A 17,654-nucleotide genomic window follows, 5' to 3' on the forward strand; every position below is an offset into this window, starting at 1 on the left:
GTGTTCAGGGAACATTTAGACGTTGTGTTGAGGAATATGGTTTAGTGAGAAGTATTGGTGATAGGTGGACAGTTGGACTGTGTGATCCTGTGGGTGTGTTCCAACCTTGGAGATTCTATGATTCTATGATTATTAACTGACTGTTACAACTGAGTGTCATTACTACTCACTCCAAGTTTTCCTAATTAGGCTTGTCTAGACTGAATCTTCATTGCTGGAGATTGAATAATTTCCTTTTGAGAGACTCGTAGAAGATAGGAGAACTGACACACTCTTGTCCTTGTAAAACAGTCTTTTACACAATAAATGGTTCCTATGTTCTCTACTGTCTCTCTTCCAGTTGAACTAAACCCACTTCTTTCACTCATTATTTCATAGTTAATGTTTTCTAGTTTTTCTCTCTTCTTCTCTGAACACTTTCCAACCAATAGATAAATTTTTTGAATTGTGGTGCCCAAAATCAGGTACAGTTTTTAGGAGCTGTCTCAATTGAAGTTGACTGGAATAGGTATCCACATGCCCTACTCACTACTACCTGAACCATATTTTGTCCTTTTTTCTGTGCTCATGTTGCTGACTTGTACTCAATTATCTGCTAAAATTCCAACTATCATTACCCAATCCACTGGTCCATTTTGTAGTGATATATTTTACTTCCCTTTCCTAGCTCTTACATTCTTTGTTTAGTTCACTGTATTAATGTATGCATTTGTCCCAAATAATCAAGATAACTTTGACATCAAATCCAATATAATCAAGGTATTTTTTATTCCACTATGCAAGTTGTACGTGAAAATATTGATAGAGCCTTTGCAGATCTTCATTTAAATTGTCTTCTGAGACTGACAGCAAATCGTTATCTGCTACTTTGTGAGAGCTTTCTCATCTTTGTCAAGAGGGTGTCTACTCACAATGTAGAAGATTTACAAGCCATATTCTGCTTCCTTTTGAAAATGTTGCAAATGACATTCTCATAACTAAAATAACAATCAAGTATGGTAGTGCCTAGGAAGATTTATAATCATCTGTCCACTTTAGACCTATGGAAATGTAACCAGGTGATTTAAGATGTTTGTGAAGAGAGGTGAAATATCAGTTTCCTGAAAGTGCAAGGGGTTAGACTTAGTGATTCTAAATACTTACCAAATAAGATCAGTGGACTTAAAATTCATTTAATAATGAGTCTTTTCTTGAAATTCTTGTATGACTTTTCATATCCTTCAGCTTTATGTCAAGCTCACGCTATTTACATAGGTATTGTTCAGTGATACAGGCAAACTACCTTTAATAGCTTATTTGGGCTGTGAGCACACTGCAATAGTCAGTCCACTGTCACTGCCTTGGGGCAGACACAGACACAGGCAGCTCTGACCAGCAAGGACAAGACATGAACAGAAGAACATTTTAACAATTCCTGTTCAAATCTCTATCTCCTGGTAATGGTGTATGGGGCATGATAGTCTCCTAATACAAGCACAACAGTGCTAGTTGGAAGCGGTAATATTTTCCATTACAGAGACTGACAGTGAAGAGAGGTAGGCAACCTTCTGGGCACGCCATGTGGAAGGGGTTGGATAGTTGAGATCACCTGGCTTGCTCCTTCTCCATATAACCTTTCCTTGGCTCAACACAACAGCATCACAATTTCATCTGCTTTATTTAGAGATGAACAAAATTGTATGGTTCTGAATTAGAGGCAGATTTATTTTGTGTGAAGCTGTTATTAGTAGCTGTACTAGATTTCTTTTTCTTCGCCTATAGCTTATTAACACCACACTCCATTCTGTGTACATTAGCTCAAACTTAGTATGACAATTTTGCTTTTTTTTCAAGTCCCTATCATTACATTGATAGCATAATGTAGGCCTTATATTTTTAAAACTGCTTTCATTTGTGAAGGTTTTTAACAACTTTTAATGTCATTTTATTCTAGTCATTTTCTAATATAGTCCTGAAATAAATTTCTTATGTTCTGTTCACTTGTTGTTTTTTGCTGCTTCAATGGGTTAAAGTGCCTATTACTGGTAAGTATATAGCATGGAATGGGGAAAACTGAAAATCCTGAATTGTTTTGAATTGTATATAATTTAATATGATTGACTGCTGCATGTCACTCACATTATTAAGCAATGCAGTGAGGCATTAATACACTGAAATTAGCAACTTGTGTGACAGTTCAAGGAATCGGGTTTCCTACTAGGAGATCTCATTCCAGAAGACATTAACAGGTTTTGCATTTTGGCAGAATTGAAGTAAATCCAACCCTTGGAGTGTCTGCTTTTTTTTTCCTGATTTTTACTTCTTAATCTGGATTCTTTGCAAGGAAACTTGTAGACTGGTTGCAAATAAATAAATGAATGTGGGATCAGGTCAGGTATTCCCTGCTCATTTCTATAGTTACATTCCAAAAAGATTTCAATTGGAACTTTCGTTCCTCTGTATTGCTGATTTACAATATTTCACAGAAGAAATTGGCTAAATGTGATCATTTCACCCAGTTTTAATGTTTGGTTTTGATAAAAGGATTCGTGTGATATAGGGCATTGAAGATTTCATTGGAGATTCTATATTTGTGTAGAGTAAAAATGGCAGCTAAAATCAACGTGCTCAGCAGTTTTATTTTTCTACTAAAGATTTGAGTTAAAATAAGCACTCTGAACTGTTGATTCTTCTCCTCAGACAGAGCTGGTCTTCTCAAGCTATGGCAGAATTTCTTCAGTGTTTTAGTTGGTTCTCAGTTTGCTGTTTGTTGGCTTTAGAAAAATGATGTGCAGATAAATCTACATTGCTATTAAAATTTATTGTTTAAGATGTAGAATTACTGATGATACATATTAGCCATTAAAAAGTTACTTTGGATGATAGAGTCTGGAGTTCACAAGTACAGTAATGTCATAAAGTTTTGTAGCTTCAAATAAAATGCCCTTCAGACTTCTCTATTGCAGAATGAAGGATTGCAAACTTTTGTATGTGTTTGAAGTTAAATTCTTTTATGTACTTTCCAAGATCTATGTGTTGGAGAGTAAGTAGTTTAAATTCACATAAATTAGACATATTTTTGAAGGAAGAGGCTGAAAAAATAGATATTGATACGTCTGGCAGCAGATATTGCTCCATGGGTACCTAATGTGTTGATTTCTTTTGATCATAGATGAAAATCACAGCGCAACAGCAGAGTCCAGTCGCCTCCTGGATGTCCCCCGTTACCTATGTGAAGGCACAGAGTCCCCCTACCAGACCGGGCAGCTGCACCCTGCCATCAGAGTGGCTGATCTACTGCAGCACATTAACCTGATGAAGACTTCTGACAGCTATGGATTTAAAGAGGAGTATGAGGTGAGATCTTTAGTGGCTTAACTTGCAAAACATTTTCCTAGCAAAAAAGTATTTTTAAAGCTGCAGCCCTTAGTTTGCACTCCATTACAAAAGGATGCAGCTAAATGTCATTGGACTAAGTGAAAATAAAATAAAAATAAGCAGGCATAAGATTCCTTGGTATGTAACCCAAAAGTAAAAAAGTAATTGGAGAGCAGTGGTTTGAGCTGTTACAAGTGCCTGGAAAAAACACTATGTGTTTTCTTGTGAGTGTGAGGAAACATGCCCTGCTAAATGTTTTTGATATTGTAAGGATTTGCCATCCTTTTTCTGCTTCTTAATTGAAAATCTGTAATCAGTTATGTGAGTTTTCCTAGCCATCTTCAATTCAGATCTCCTAGATTAGGTTAAAGTGATGATTTAACGTGGCTGGTTTTGCCAGAAGCACAGACTGGAAGCACTCCTTTGATTTATTTAGACATCTCAGTAGGGCAGTACTGGGGCTAAACTCCAGCTGAGAAGCAGTAAAGAAGTTCTGAGAGTTGTGACTTCATGAGGTCCTTATTAGACCTGCCAGAGCATGTCCACTTGCAACTTTAATTTAAAAAGAAAAACCCAAAATTTTCAGCACTGGGGGCAGAAGATGAGTACAGATTCATTTCACTTCTTACTGCTAAACCTTTTTTGTGATTCTTTGGGATTAGAACATCAGGCAGTGCACAAAGTAAAGATGGGAATGATACTGCCAAGGTCGCATGCAATACAGCTAGGTTTAAAATGACTTTTCTCTGAGTAAGCAATCTCTTCTGACTCAGTTTTCAACCTTCTCTCCTTTCTGCAGCTGTCTCTACTGTAACATAAGAACTGGACTAAATAAATGTGTGGTTTTTAAAAGAATATTATTCTCTTTTCCTCTCTTTTACTTAAATACACTTCGTTACACTCTGCCTACCTTCAGTGTCAAGGACTGCTTGGGGAGGGTTGTCCCTGATCCCATATCAGGTGTTGTCCTGCTTACTACTTTCTCTACTGCCATACATGACATCTTTGCCCTGGCTTGTGCTTCTGCATGTGCATTAAAGTTTTCTTTCCATGGCTGCTGTGTACTTTCTGAAGCTAATTTGTCCAGCTCAGGATAAGAGAACATCTGGAAGGAGGCAGTAGTATAGACCTGCAACAGCTGTAAAATATCTACAGGCTATGAAGAAAAATCCCAGGAGGAGCAAAGTCTACATCTATCACTACTGAGAGATCAGACTCTTAAGAAGAGATCAAAAATATTAAATAATTTTGCTGTTGGCTAGAGGGAGGGACATGAGTAAAAACAACATGAACATTAAACACTGACAGAGGAGGCTTTCTGATGGCTCTGTAGAAGGAAAAGCCATTGCACAAAACTTGAGGAAAGTAATGTAATGTTGTTGTAAACAGGCTACGTATTATGACATTCTGTAAGAAGGGTGATCCATCTACCTGTCTTTTCTGAACTTGCAGTGGTTCGTCTGTAATAAGGATGTCTGTGCATGTTTAGCCTTCCAGCAGCATTTGAGATCTGGATTCCCTCAGTGACTTACCCATTGACCCATATCGGTCACAGGGAGGAACAGCCTTCCTCCCTCTTTAGACTGCGGTACCGTCTGGCTGACCAGAGCGGACAAGCAGAGCCAGCTTACTTTATGGTAGGGAAGTTCTTTTAAATGGTTATTTTTGGAGGTAAATTAATGGTCGGAATGTTTTCTTTCGGAACATTTTTATTTATAGAGTTTCTTTGAGGGGCAGTCAGCTTCTTGGGATGTCGCTAAGAAGGATCAAAACAGAGCAAAGAATCGCTATGGAAACATTATAGCATGTGAGTATCAGTGTGCATGGTTTTAGTGATAGACATATTCCTGTAGTACTTATTCAATGTTCTCTTCCGCTTAAAAAGTCCCTGGTGGCATACCTGCTAAATATCCCAATCAGAGAAGGATGGCAGTGCCTTTTTTGGGACTTTTTTTGTCGTTCACAGTTCAACTTACTTTTTCTTTGCCTCTCTGTTGTACAAGCTGTGGTAAGCATATAACGGTGACAAACTAACATTCATTGGGGTTCTAATTCTACAGTAGTTTTCTACAGTCATAATTTATTTCAGGTAATACTAACAGCTTCAAAACTTATCTGGTTTATGTTATTTGTCGTTGATACATCTGAATTGCAGTTGTTTAAAGCTGATTATTAAAAATAACATGATTAAAATCAGAGAGTTCTGTCTCTTGTCTTTAGGCATAAACTTTCAATAGGTTAGATTCATCATCTGGGATAATGCAATTTGTTATTGTTTTACAAAAGCGATTGAATGTACAGGAAAGAAGCTACTGGAGAGGCCCCTGAACTGGTAGGGTTGTCTTCATCAAATCCAAAGTGTGTTGCTCATGGATACTTTGTGACTTTCTTATTTTCTTTAAAATATCAGTATGAACTTGAAACAGACTGGGGTTGGAAATAAGGAAACAGTAATCGTTATTTCTCGATTTCTAGATGCCCATCAGTGGATCTGGTTTTGAAAGGGACTTTGAGCAAGTAACCTGGGTTCTTTGTGTCCTTTTACTGCATGTAACACTGTGATGCATTTCAGCTACACTTAATTAAATTTAATGGATGTTTTTCAAGTAATTGGAGATCACAGACAAAATGACTCTTAGCAGTTTTGTGTAAACACTGAAAATTGTATTGTGCTCATGTCAGCAGATTTCATTTTCTAGAGGACTTACCATAATATTTTAGTTTAAAATCACACTTCAAAAAGGCACCATAACCACTTGGTTTTTACAGATGACCACTCCAGGGTGATTTTGCAACCTGTTGAAGATGATCCATCTTCAGATTACATTAATGCCAACTACATAGATGTGAGTGGATTGCACAGCTTTCTCTCTCTCAATCTACTACCTTCTCTATGTGAAAATTTTGCATGTTATGCCTACAAATTTATTGAAAGCTTTCTTTTATTAAGAACAAAATGTACACTTTCCTTGTTCTACGTCCTAGTACTCACTGACATTGTTGTGCTTTCTTTCACATCTGACTTTGGTTTGGGCTGTAGATTTGGCTGTACAGGGATGTAAGTACCACTATATGTGAATAACGACATCCTATTGTAAATATTTAATATAGATATTGTTATTAATTAGTTTGCTCTTCTATTTTTGTCGTAAGATAACTGTGCATGCCTCATCTAATTTATATCATCTTTCTTTAAAAAATTTCCTTTGGTGTGAATATGTTTTGTACATGTTTTGAAAAGTTAATTTAGACTTGTAACGTAGCACTGAATATTGTTTGATAATTTGGGTGAATCTGTCTGTTAAAGAAAACTTAGTGTACTCTTCTTTCTTTCTTTTCTTTTTTTCTTTATTTTTCTTTTTTTTTTTTTCTTTTTTCAATGATGATAATGATTTCACCCACTAGCTTTTATTTTCTCCTTCCCATTTATATGTGAGAAACTGGATAGTATACTGTTCTGTAGTCATTTGAATATGTGCCTGTGAAATAGTTGTAATATCTGTTTGGCAAATAGGGAGTGATGATGGCCTTTGTGATTTTTGTTAGCTTGTCTGTTTTTAACAACAATGTAGACAAAATGAATATTTAGCTGATATTTTTTGTAAGGTGCTAATTTAGATATTACAAAGTATATACACAAACATACATATAGATACATACATTTAATGTAGTAGAAATTTCTTCACCTGCAGAAAAAAAAAGTCCTAAGATTGAAATTCAATACTTTGATTAAAATATAAATTAAAAAGAAGCTGTTATGAATAGGAAATTTGAACTATTTCTGCCATGTGTTCTGGTTAACAAAATAAAAAGCTTTAACACATGAGGAACAAAAGATTTGTGGTATTCATAGCAATTCAAATCATACTGAAATAGCTATTAAAAGTGTTTTTAAAATACATGGGTTTGATTTCTTTGTAATTGCATATTACTCATTTTTCTTGTCCACTGTTAGTCAATGAATTGTCTAAAACTGTCTAAGCTTCTATGGATAAAAAGATTTAGCTCCAGATATACCACCATCTTTTTATTTTCATACTTTATATGGCAATCCCTCTGAAGTGTTAGGCCTGTGATGTTTTGCCTGGGGCTTTAAACATGAAAATTCTCCCAATTTTGTAGTAATTCTAGTTCCCTTAGGACATTGTTTTTCTTATTTAGAAGTAAATAGAATCTCATTATAACCAAACAGGAAGGCTACAAGTTAAAACTAGCATTCTGCAATTTTAAAGTGACACTTTTACCTTCTTCTGGGAAGAATTACTAAATGAGGGTAGCGCAGGTTGCACTTTAATAATTTGAAGTTGGGGTTTGATCCTATGGACTCCTGGAGAATTTTTTTTTCCAATACTTTGATGCAGTCTTGTCCTCATGCGAAGTCAAGAGTAGGATGCTCAGAAGTCATTTCACAAGTCCTAGAGGAAAGTGTTTTCGATCTAGACAAGATAATGAAGCAGTCCATTGGAAAGTATATAAACTCCTTGGGTACACTGAAATCCTTCAGTTTAGTAAGTAGTGTGTATTGAGAATCCAAGGACTCCTGAGCCCCTATAGTACGATACTTGATTCAAGTCACTTAATAAACCCATAACTTAGGAAATGGAGTTACTCCTTTCCTTGATGTAGTGAAATTTTGTATTGTCTTCTTACCAGTAATGCATATTTCCTTCATCTTTGTTTATAATGTTGCTGGCACTGATCAAAATATAGTCTCATTGACTTGCTCAAGAGCAGAATCTATTTGTCTTGTAGTTTTCATGCAAACAATTACTGTTTCATGCCATGCAGTATAGTTAGTATTGGCATATACCCAGCTAATTGGAAAAGCTTGATTATTGTGCAAAGTTGTATATCTATATTCGTATGTAAATATAAATATGTATGTGTATATACTCGTACATATCATGTCTAGTTCAGTACATGCACACTTTGTGCAGTAGTGTAAAATTCTGCAGCTAATTCCCCTGCAGTATGACCTTGATTATGTGCACACACCACACTGTCCAGCTCTGGCATGGGAAATATTTTATTTATGGATTGAGTATAAATCTCTTTGTGCCTTATAGTAACTCTATGAGAAGGCAAAATTATGTTTTTATGATTTTTGGTTTTGATTTGTTTTGTATTTTTTTAATGTTGAAAGAGTTGAGTACACTGATCAACTATTGAGATAATCTGATGGCAAAGACAATTTTTACTAAATTTTAAATAAATGCCTCATTGTATTCAGCTGTCAAGAGAGGACTAGTTTTTAGGTCCAGTGTCTATTTAAGTCAGATGTTATTTCCATTTTATCTGTTATCATTCAAACCTTTTCAGCATTAACAGCTTTTTTAGGGTTTGAGCTTCATGCTATTCCTAAATATTGATTTATTCTGAAAAGGTTGTCTATACGTAAGAATTCTGTAGTAAATCATGCTTTTATTTTCTCCTCCCTGATAGTAATATGATACTCAAACCTACTTGTATTATTCTTTTAGGGATATCAGAGACCAAGTCACTACATTGCAACCCAAGGTAAGAATCCGTCAGTATTAATCAAACCTAATAAGTGCTTTTGCAATATCCAGCAACATTTTTCTAAAATGAAAGTAGATTAAAATAAAGTATATCCAATATTGTGAGTTGTTGTCTTGTGTTACGGTAAATTAACATAGCATGTTTAGGAGGAATGTGAATAAATGCAAAAATTGCTCTTATTTGTCATGTTAATTATATATTGAGCAATTCTTTCAGTGATAAATTCAGCTGATAAAGTCACTAGCTACTACTGTGATTTCCAATTATGAAGATGAATAGAGAGCTGAACTATGTGGACAGAGAATGGTTTCAACCTGTCTTAAGGCATTTTTTTCCCTACATTGCAAGGTTTTATTTTACTGTTATGGATTTAGTCCAGGATGGAGATGGAAAGATAAGTTTAGCCCTATCTCAGCAAATCTGGGTAATGCAAGACCCAAGGTGGACAAAGCATCTCTGTAGAAAGAAATGAGGAAAATCATTATAGTATAACATGCCGCTAAATAAAAAGGGGAGTAAAAGGAAAAAATTGAATTTCCATGGAGATTATTCATTTTGTATTTCTGATAAAACTCCTCACAGTGAGGAAAAATGAATAGATTAGACTAAGATTGCAATGAAATTCCAGGAGCTATGAATTAAATAAAAATAATTAGATTTAGAAGTGTCATTATTTCATCTGGGAGTACAATCAGATAGTTGGCTGGAAATATCTTGTTATGAGTGCCCTTGGTTGACTGTAGGTCCACACGAGAAGGGGCAAACTAAATGCTAGTTTTAAAGCAAGATGTGTACATTTCAGTCCACACTTTTGTATTTATGTGCGAGTGCTATTTAAGCTGGTATTTCTACGGTTAAGTCTACATTTGCATTTTATTTTTGTTTTACTCTGTAAATTATAGCACACTGTTTTGTGTACAGGACACAAAAAATTGTTGCTGCTTTAATGTGCAGTAACACATTATTGTTTTAGTTTCAGCTGGGATGGAATTGGTTTTCTTCAAGGTGTCTGGTATGATGCTATGTTTTGGTTTTAGAAGAACAATGTTGATAACACACTGATGTTTCTAGTTGCTGCAAAGCAGTGTGGTACAGAGCCACGGCCATTCCAGCTTCTCAACTCCTATTAGCAAAGGGATGGGGGGAGCCCAGGAAGCTGGGTGGGGACAGAATCAGGACAACTGACTTAAATTGGCCAAAGTGGTATTCCATATTGTGTTCCATATCATATGACATTGTTCGGAAAGAGAGCTTTGAAAGGAGTGGGTGTTCATTTCCCTCCCTTCTGCTGTCTGAGGGGCTGGGTGGGCATCAGTCAGGGGTTGGAGAGGAATTGCTTGTGCAGTTTGTCACAATTTGTATACATTCATATGTACATATATAGTCACAACTATTATACTTTTTCTTTTCTTTATCTTAGTAAGTAGTTTTATCTCAACCTTCTACTTCATTGTGTTTTTTTTTATTTTCTTCCCATCCCACTGGGAAGGGGGAGAGTGAGCGAACAACTGCATGGTCCTGAGCCACCTGCTGGGTTAAACCACAACATACATGAAGGACCAAGTTTGGTGCATGTCATGCACAGCAGTGCTGCAGTACTGCTACATTGTGGTAGGGTGCTGTTTCTGAGATAGGTGTAACATGGTAAAAGCCACTGTCACTCAACCAAATGCATCTGATCCCTGCAGCAGAGCAGGAGGCAAAACAAGTGTTTCTTGCTTTCTTCTCAGAAACGTAGTTAAATAAGTTTAAATGCCCTTTGTGCTTCAGCATCTGTTGATGGCTGCTCACTTTGCTGGCATTGAGATGGCAGTGAATGCAGTCTGTGCCACTCTCCCACTGCTGATATTACTACCAGTTGGTGAACATCCGAAGAAATTCATACTCAACGTGTTATTTAAAAAATGTAAAGCAAACTTAGTATAAATTTAGTCACATGTTGTTGTGTCCTTGTAGTTTTCAAGCCACTTCCAGTGATTCATTTATTTCATGTGGTAATTCAGTTAAACTGAGAAAACTGAGCACTGGTTAGCAATAACAATGTAGGCCGGAAACTGCTGTGAAGGTGTGATAATGTGGTTTCATGAAGCTTTCATCATTGAGCAAGTGCATTCAGGCATGCCAGCTCTGTAAAGAAATGGATTTTATTTTTAGCATTCACTTTGTCTGTTATTTTGCTGCGTGGTGTCACCTGGCATTTTTCTTACAGGTCCAGTTCATGAGACTGTGTATGATTTTTGGAGAATGATATGGCAGGAGCAATCGGCTTGTGTTGTGATGGTCACAAACTTAGTGGAAGTTGGAAGAGTAAGTTTTTGTTTCTTCTGATAATGCAGGCCTAAAGAAAAACCTGCTGACAAAACATGTCACTAGCAGAATGTAGGCAAGTCTTGTGAAGGAGAGGAGAGAGGAGAAAAGGGGAGAATTGACAGTCCACACATCATTGGAGATTACAGTATTGTGTGAGAACAAAGCTAACTGATGCTATGTTGTTTTTGTTGAGTGAAAAAATTTCTGAAGACAAAATTCATTTTTGCATATTAGGTAACTGAAATGAGCACAGTAAGTGGAGTAGTGATTAAATGTACTTCTATATAAGTGACTAGATCAGCAAATTGTTTACAGCATATCAGTAATATATCCCTCAGGGAATAATATATCTGAGATTATTTGCAATGGTTTGATTACTGATATGAAATGCATCCCAGTTTAACATAAGTGGAAATATATCCCATAGTTTGACACGAAAATTTTAAAAAAGCTAATTTAGAAATGAATTTGGTATGTAACTGCAGCTATATAAAGCAGCATAAACTCCCTGTAACTAGTACTTGGCCTGACAGAAAAACCATTAGCTGTGACAAGTCACATGAGTTTGTGGTCATTTTCGAAAAGTATGGTGTAATGTAGTACGTGCAGTAACATATCTTCAAGGTTTTATTTTTCTTGGATGTAAAGTGGTTCCTCATTTTTTATTTAGGTCAAGTGTTACAAATATTGGCCTGACGACACAGAAGTTTATGGTGACTTCAAGGTGACTTGTGTAGAGATGGAGCCCCTGGCAGAGTATGTGGTCAGGACCTTCACTCTTGGAAGGGTGAGCACATTTTGAAAGGGCACAGAAAAATACTATTCCCTGATGGCAAGAAGTAAGTCAGGGACTGTGTTTCCATGTGTTCAGGTGGGATATAAAATCCCTCTGTTTGGTTAAGCCCAAGCATAGGCAGCCATAGCACCAGGTCTTTCCACTCATGTCACTCTGGGTTTCAGTTTCCCCAGAAGTGTTGACTGCTACCATCCCCACTCTTACATTCACCTTTTCTCTGTAGCCAGACTTCTGAGTTGAGCTCAAGTACTCTGTTAGGAATCATGCCATTCATCTCCTTTCACTCTGCCCTGAATGCAGCTGAGCCAATCTCAGTTAATCAAAGAACAAACTCTGTGAATGCAAGATATATGATACAGCTGTGGTCCTCTGATATATTATTATACTTGCCTGTGGATGTTGAGAACTTACTGTCAATGAGCAGAAGTTCTGAAAATTGATGCAAATTGCATCTAAGTATAGAAAAACTGTCTAATGAGGCAAAACTAGCATACTATACCAGCAAAAGAAAGAATGATGAACTTCAAAATGGAAATTAAAATACAATAACGTCTTTACACTTTATATGTTCTTTGCTTTAAATAATTGGGGAAATGATGAAAATGGCATGTAGGTTCTATCACTGATGCCATTATTTGAGTCAAAGTATATTTTATCTGTGAAATACTTTGAAATTCATTAACCTTTTTTTTTTGCCTTTTACAGAGAGGCTACAATGAAATCCGTGAAGTCAAACAGTTTCATTTCACTGGCTGGCCTGATCATGGAGTTCCTTACAATGCTACAGGCCTGCTTTCATTTATACGAAGAGTCAAATTATCTAATCCTCCTAGTGCAGGACCTATTGTCGTCCACTGCAGGTGTGTGCAGATGTGGTAGATTGATTTTTTCCACAGCTGCGTATGTGAGCATTTGTAATAGTTTCTTGGGAAGCATTCATCATTTTGAAGTGTTTTGGGTTTTGTTTTTTCATTTTGAATTACCTGATTCACACTGCAGTAGGATTTGGTTGTCTACAGCAACATTTGAAAATAGCTGAATTCTAATACTGCTTTCCTAACTGTATGGCCAAAGATTTGCTTTTTCCTGCAAGAACTGCACGAGCTAAAGTAATTTTATATTCCTGGGTACCATTAGGTAACCTACTGTCTAATTTTGTGACAGCATTCAAGAAGTGTAGATACAGCTCTCTGATAATCTAGCATTATATATAGTGTTGGAACAGACTATTAATTTAATCTATGTAAACAAGTAGATGAATGAAGATAGAATGAGGTTAGTGGCAACAGGTACAGGCTGTTGTTTCCTGTGCAAGTTTTGCAAGGGTTGTGTTGTTAAGACACAGGTTTTTGACAATTTCCTTTCAGCATGTCAAATGTTCAATTACATACTACAGATAAAGTTACTAACTCCTTACAGATTTTAAAATTTTAAAATTCTCTATGCAAAAATTGTCATTAGCTTTATATAAAAATGAAATAAATCAAGCGAGAATCTGTGGGACACTGTGCTGCCTAAACCAGTTTAGTGCTTGGCTGATAAAATGAACACTTTAATTTCTGATTGTAAGGTATCACTTAGAAATCATCCCTAATCTTCTATTAAATAAAGACAAGATCTGTCATATTTTGAAGTGAGCGTGAGCTTAATCATCTTCCAAGTTCAGTTTCAACAAACTTCTTTTTTTACTCTATGTATTGATTTAGGTGATAAAAAGAGAAAAACAGATGCTTTTTGCTATTACTTAGTTAATCAAATCTTATTAAAAATGGTTGTCTGGGGCACGCCAAAAATTTTAAAAGACATTAGGAAAGAGAGAAAATAAATATTTGGTAATGATTGTGATGAAAAAAGAACTGAATGGTTTTACAAATAATGCTCACAGCAGTGAGTTTATAAATTTTATAGGTGTTTTCATGGAGCTGTTTCTAACAGTGTTTACTGCTCCTCTTCAGTGCTGGTGCTGGACGCACAGGTTGCTATATTGTGATTGATATCATGCTAGACATGGCAGAAAGAGAAGGCGTTGTGGATATCTACAACTGTGTCAAAGCATTACGGTCCCGTCGCATCAACATGGTACAGACAGAGGTATAGTAGTTTTCCTTCAAAGCACCTGATGCTTTCTGAAATATGCCTGGTTAGAATTTCACTGTTACTAGCCAAAGAGCAGACAGTGGACAAGAGCTGGGGCGTAGCTGCCTCCATTGGGAGGCACTGCTGTGTGCCAAGGTCATGCAACAAACCTGTCAGCTCTTTCTGTCATCATACAAGTGAGTACTTGCCTGACTTTGTAACAAAGGGAAAGACAGAAAAATAATGGGAAGAAATACTTCCTATTGAGACACACTTGATTTTACAACCAACCTAGCTACTAGGTAATTGGTGTACTAGCTCACACATACACACACAAGGAGAACACAGCATGCCAAATAATTGCTAATCACAGGTAGTGCTTGAAGCAATTTACACTTTCTGCTAGTACTATAAGAAAAGCTATTTTTGAAAAATAAAATGAAAAAAGACAGCAAGTCCCTGGCATATATACAGAAACCCACAAGCACCACTAGAAAAATGAGCCCCTCAAATAATTTGCTGTGTCTGTGCTTTTAAGTTTTACTAACTTAAAATTGGTTCCCAATTATGACAAGAGTGTTTGTATCAAAGCAGTATTTAATGGATTGATGGACAGTACCTTGTTTGAGTTTTACAGTGTGCAGATCTATTTTTTCTGAAAAGAAGGAAAGATTGGTTGTTTTTAAATGACAATAATTCTTGTTTTTTGTGTAATTTGGTAGGAGCAGTACATCTTTATTCATGATGCCATTCTAGAAGCTTGCCTGTGTGGGGAAACTGCCATTCCTGTCTGTGAATTCAAAGCTGCTTATTTTGATATGATTAGAATAGACTCTCAGACAAACTCTTCACATCTCAAAGATGAGTTTCAGGTATTCACAGCTTTTACTAACTCTTCACGTGTCAACTTTTTTTTTTTTTTTTTTTTTTTTTTGTCCCGTAGATACATTTAATTTATTTTAAGGGAAAGAGTTTTCATATCATATTTATAGCATTTTATCTCTTACTTGTATTCCACAAAATAAAGTATCCATGTTTACATGCTTTGCAGAGTTACTTTAAATATGAAATACTGCTCTTTGAACAACATTTCAGTAAGTATCTGTCTGGAATAAAGAGCACTGGCTGAGAACCAGAGAGTTTCAGCTTGCATTTGCACAGTGAAGGCGTAGCTCTTTAGGACTCTAAAGGATCCTCTTTGCTTTATTCTTTTCAGAGGGGATGGCGTCTGGTGGAAGCCATTCAGTGATACTTGGAGCATCTTTAATGCCCTCAAAAAGCCTTAGTATGCTTATCATACAGATAGGAGCTCTTATTTGAAATGTATTTTTATTCTCATCAAAACACATAAGATTTGTTTGTTTCTTTGCTAAATTGTTTGCTAATGCTTTATGTTTTCTTGCATTGCAATATTTTAAATTAATAACTTAGTGAATCTTGAGAATGTTGTCTGTAAGGCCGATGTATTAAAGAAAGTCTCCTCTCTTTCTTAGACCCTGAATTCTGTTACCCCTCGCCTGCAAGCCGAGGACTGCAGCATAGCTTGCTTGCCAAGGAACCATGACAAGAACCGCTTCATGGATATGCTGCCACCTGACAGATGTCTGCCCTTCTTAATTACTATTGATGGGGAGAGCAGCAACTACATCAATGCAGCTCTTATGGATGTAAGAGACTGTCTTCTTTGTCTACATACTGTGCCATGGAAAGCTGTGTAATATGAGAGAGAACGCTTACTAGTATAAGAAAGAGTAATTCTTTCTTAGCATAGTGCCCAGTAAAACAGTCTTAACAAAGAAAGGTGTCAAATGGGAAGGAAAGCCCACCAGCTTGTGTTCTTGTGTTGCTAGTTCAGAAAATTTGGTATCTTCAGTCTTTTGCATACTTATGTGACCCATTGAAAAGCTCTCCATTTCAACACCATTCAATAAAGGTTTAGTTTCCAGACCTCAAAAATCTTATGCTTATCTGGAAGTAAATATTACCAACCTAAGGATGAGGTTACTATCTGTTTTAGGAGAAAATCTATGTATGTTGAAGTAAAAGAGATAGGGAGAGAGGAAGCAAAATGTTTCTTTGGTATGCTTGAAGAGTGGGGTTTTTTTTGTTGTTTGTATTTTGACTTGTAGCTCTCATATAAAGATTTTTAATCTTTGAAGTTTGAGTGGCAGAAGTACTCTCGGGGGAAAAAGGTGAGTAATGGAAAGAATGGAGGTGAACCTACTTATAAATGTCTTGTTGATAAAGAGGCTCATCAGACATGCTGTCAGATACCTGCCTGTGCCTTCCATTAACACTGCCAAAGTTAGGCCTCTAAAGCCTCTTTTTAGTGTAAATACTTCAGTAAGTGGCCTGATTTTCAGAACATCTCCCTTTCCTCAAAAATGTATTTTTGTCAGAAACTGCAGTGTCAAGAAGAGATTCTGGAATAAAATGGTAAATAGCATCAAAAGTCAACAGGACTGAATGGTATTTGTGCCTGAGCTAGTGCAGGAAATATTTGAACTGCTAGCAAAATACAGTTCCTAATCTCACAATTAGCTATTGTGCCAGAAAAATAGAGTAGCATGTGTGACACTAATCCATTACAGAGTCATAGAGGCTGAATGGATGAATTAGAGTAGTGAGTAGAATTTTGGTAGCAACTGAAATTGTTTAGAATTGCAGCTAAAATTACATGAAGCACCTGGATAAAATTGATGTGACAGAGACCAACCAGCACATCTATGTGAAGGAGTGTTTGGGGAGAAAGGGAAACAATAGACTAAAGGTGGTATGGCAGAAGGAATCTGAGTGTGTAACAGTGTGCAGGCAGAGAGAGAAAGCAAGCAGTGTGTTAATGGAGGCAAGTTTGTACAGACTGAAATGATAGTAATAAAGGGAAAGAAAACAGCAGAAAGCATTATATTACAAAGAAGGCATATAACAAGGCTGTAAGTACAGAGTTAAAAATTTGGTTGATGAAAGGGGGTTTTTTTTTGCTCTTTTTTTTTTTTGTGTGTGTGATTTTTTTAATACTGATTTAGTCAGAGAAGAGAATCTCATTGCCCGGAAAAGAGAGTTTCAGTAGCAAAACAGAAATAGAAACTCTTCTCTTTCCACGGTGTATTTGTTCCTGTGTTCCCTCAAAAAGGTGTCTGCTTCCCAGTGTGACAGCAGATACCCTGCCTGCTCTTTTTGAAGGTCTGATCATCTTAATCTCAGTATGAGCTCTTGTCTCAGGAGAAACCAGAAATGATGGGAAAAGGGCTAGGAAAGCATCAGCTACATGCTTCATTTCTTAAAAATATAAGGGAAGAATTGACAGCTGATGTTCCTCTTTGCTGCCTGGGTAGATGGAGGAAGCAGGACATAGGCTGCAACCCAGCATACTTCACACAGTGGGAAAAGATAGCAAACTATAGGGAAAAAACTGTCCTCTTCCTTATTTTATTGTCAAATAAGTACTGATGCTAAAGGTTTGTTATCTTCACAATTTACAGTAAGTAGAAAGGAAAAAAGTATTTTTCCTTCCTGGACTCAAACTGTGCTCTCTGAGGACATATTAATATATTGCATATGAAGTTCCTTCATGCCAATCTGCAAGCAAGAAAAG

General features: G+C 36.4%; 1 protein-coding gene across 1 annotated transcript in view; it reads left to right on the forward strand.

The window, feature by feature from the left end:
- The window catches only part of PTPRK (protein tyrosine phosphatase receptor type K), a 45,004-nt gene that overhangs the window by 17,893 nt on the left and 9,457 nt on the right, over positions 1-17,654 (forward strand). Inside the window, exons 4-13 of the mRNA XM_031552213.1 lie at positions 3,152-3,336; positions 5,077-5,164; positions 6,127-6,203; positions 8,838-8,874; positions 11,087-11,184; positions 11,858-11,974; positions 12,689-12,843; positions 13,939-14,074; positions 14,782-14,931; positions 15,553-15,726. Coding sequence (XP_031408073.1) covers positions 3,152-3,336; positions 5,077-5,164; positions 6,127-6,203; positions 8,838-8,874; positions 11,087-11,184; positions 11,858-11,974; positions 12,689-12,843; positions 13,939-14,074; positions 14,782-14,931; positions 15,553-15,726 — 1,217 coding nt within the window. The remainder of the gene's footprint in view (positions 1-3,151; positions 3,337-5,076; positions 5,165-6,126; positions 6,204-8,837; positions 8,875-11,086; positions 11,185-11,857; positions 11,975-12,688; positions 12,844-13,938; positions 14,075-14,781; positions 14,932-15,552; positions 15,727-17,654) is intronic.

The sequence above is a fragment of the Meleagris gallopavo genome, chromosome 2 (genome assembly GCF_000146605.3).
Source record: "Meleagris gallopavo isolate NT-WF06-2002-E0010 breed Aviagen turkey brand Nicholas breeding stock chromosome 2, Turkey_5.1, whole genome shotgun sequence".
Taxonomy (NCBI): domain Eukaryota; kingdom Metazoa; phylum Chordata; class Aves; order Galliformes; family Phasianidae; genus Meleagris; species Meleagris gallopavo.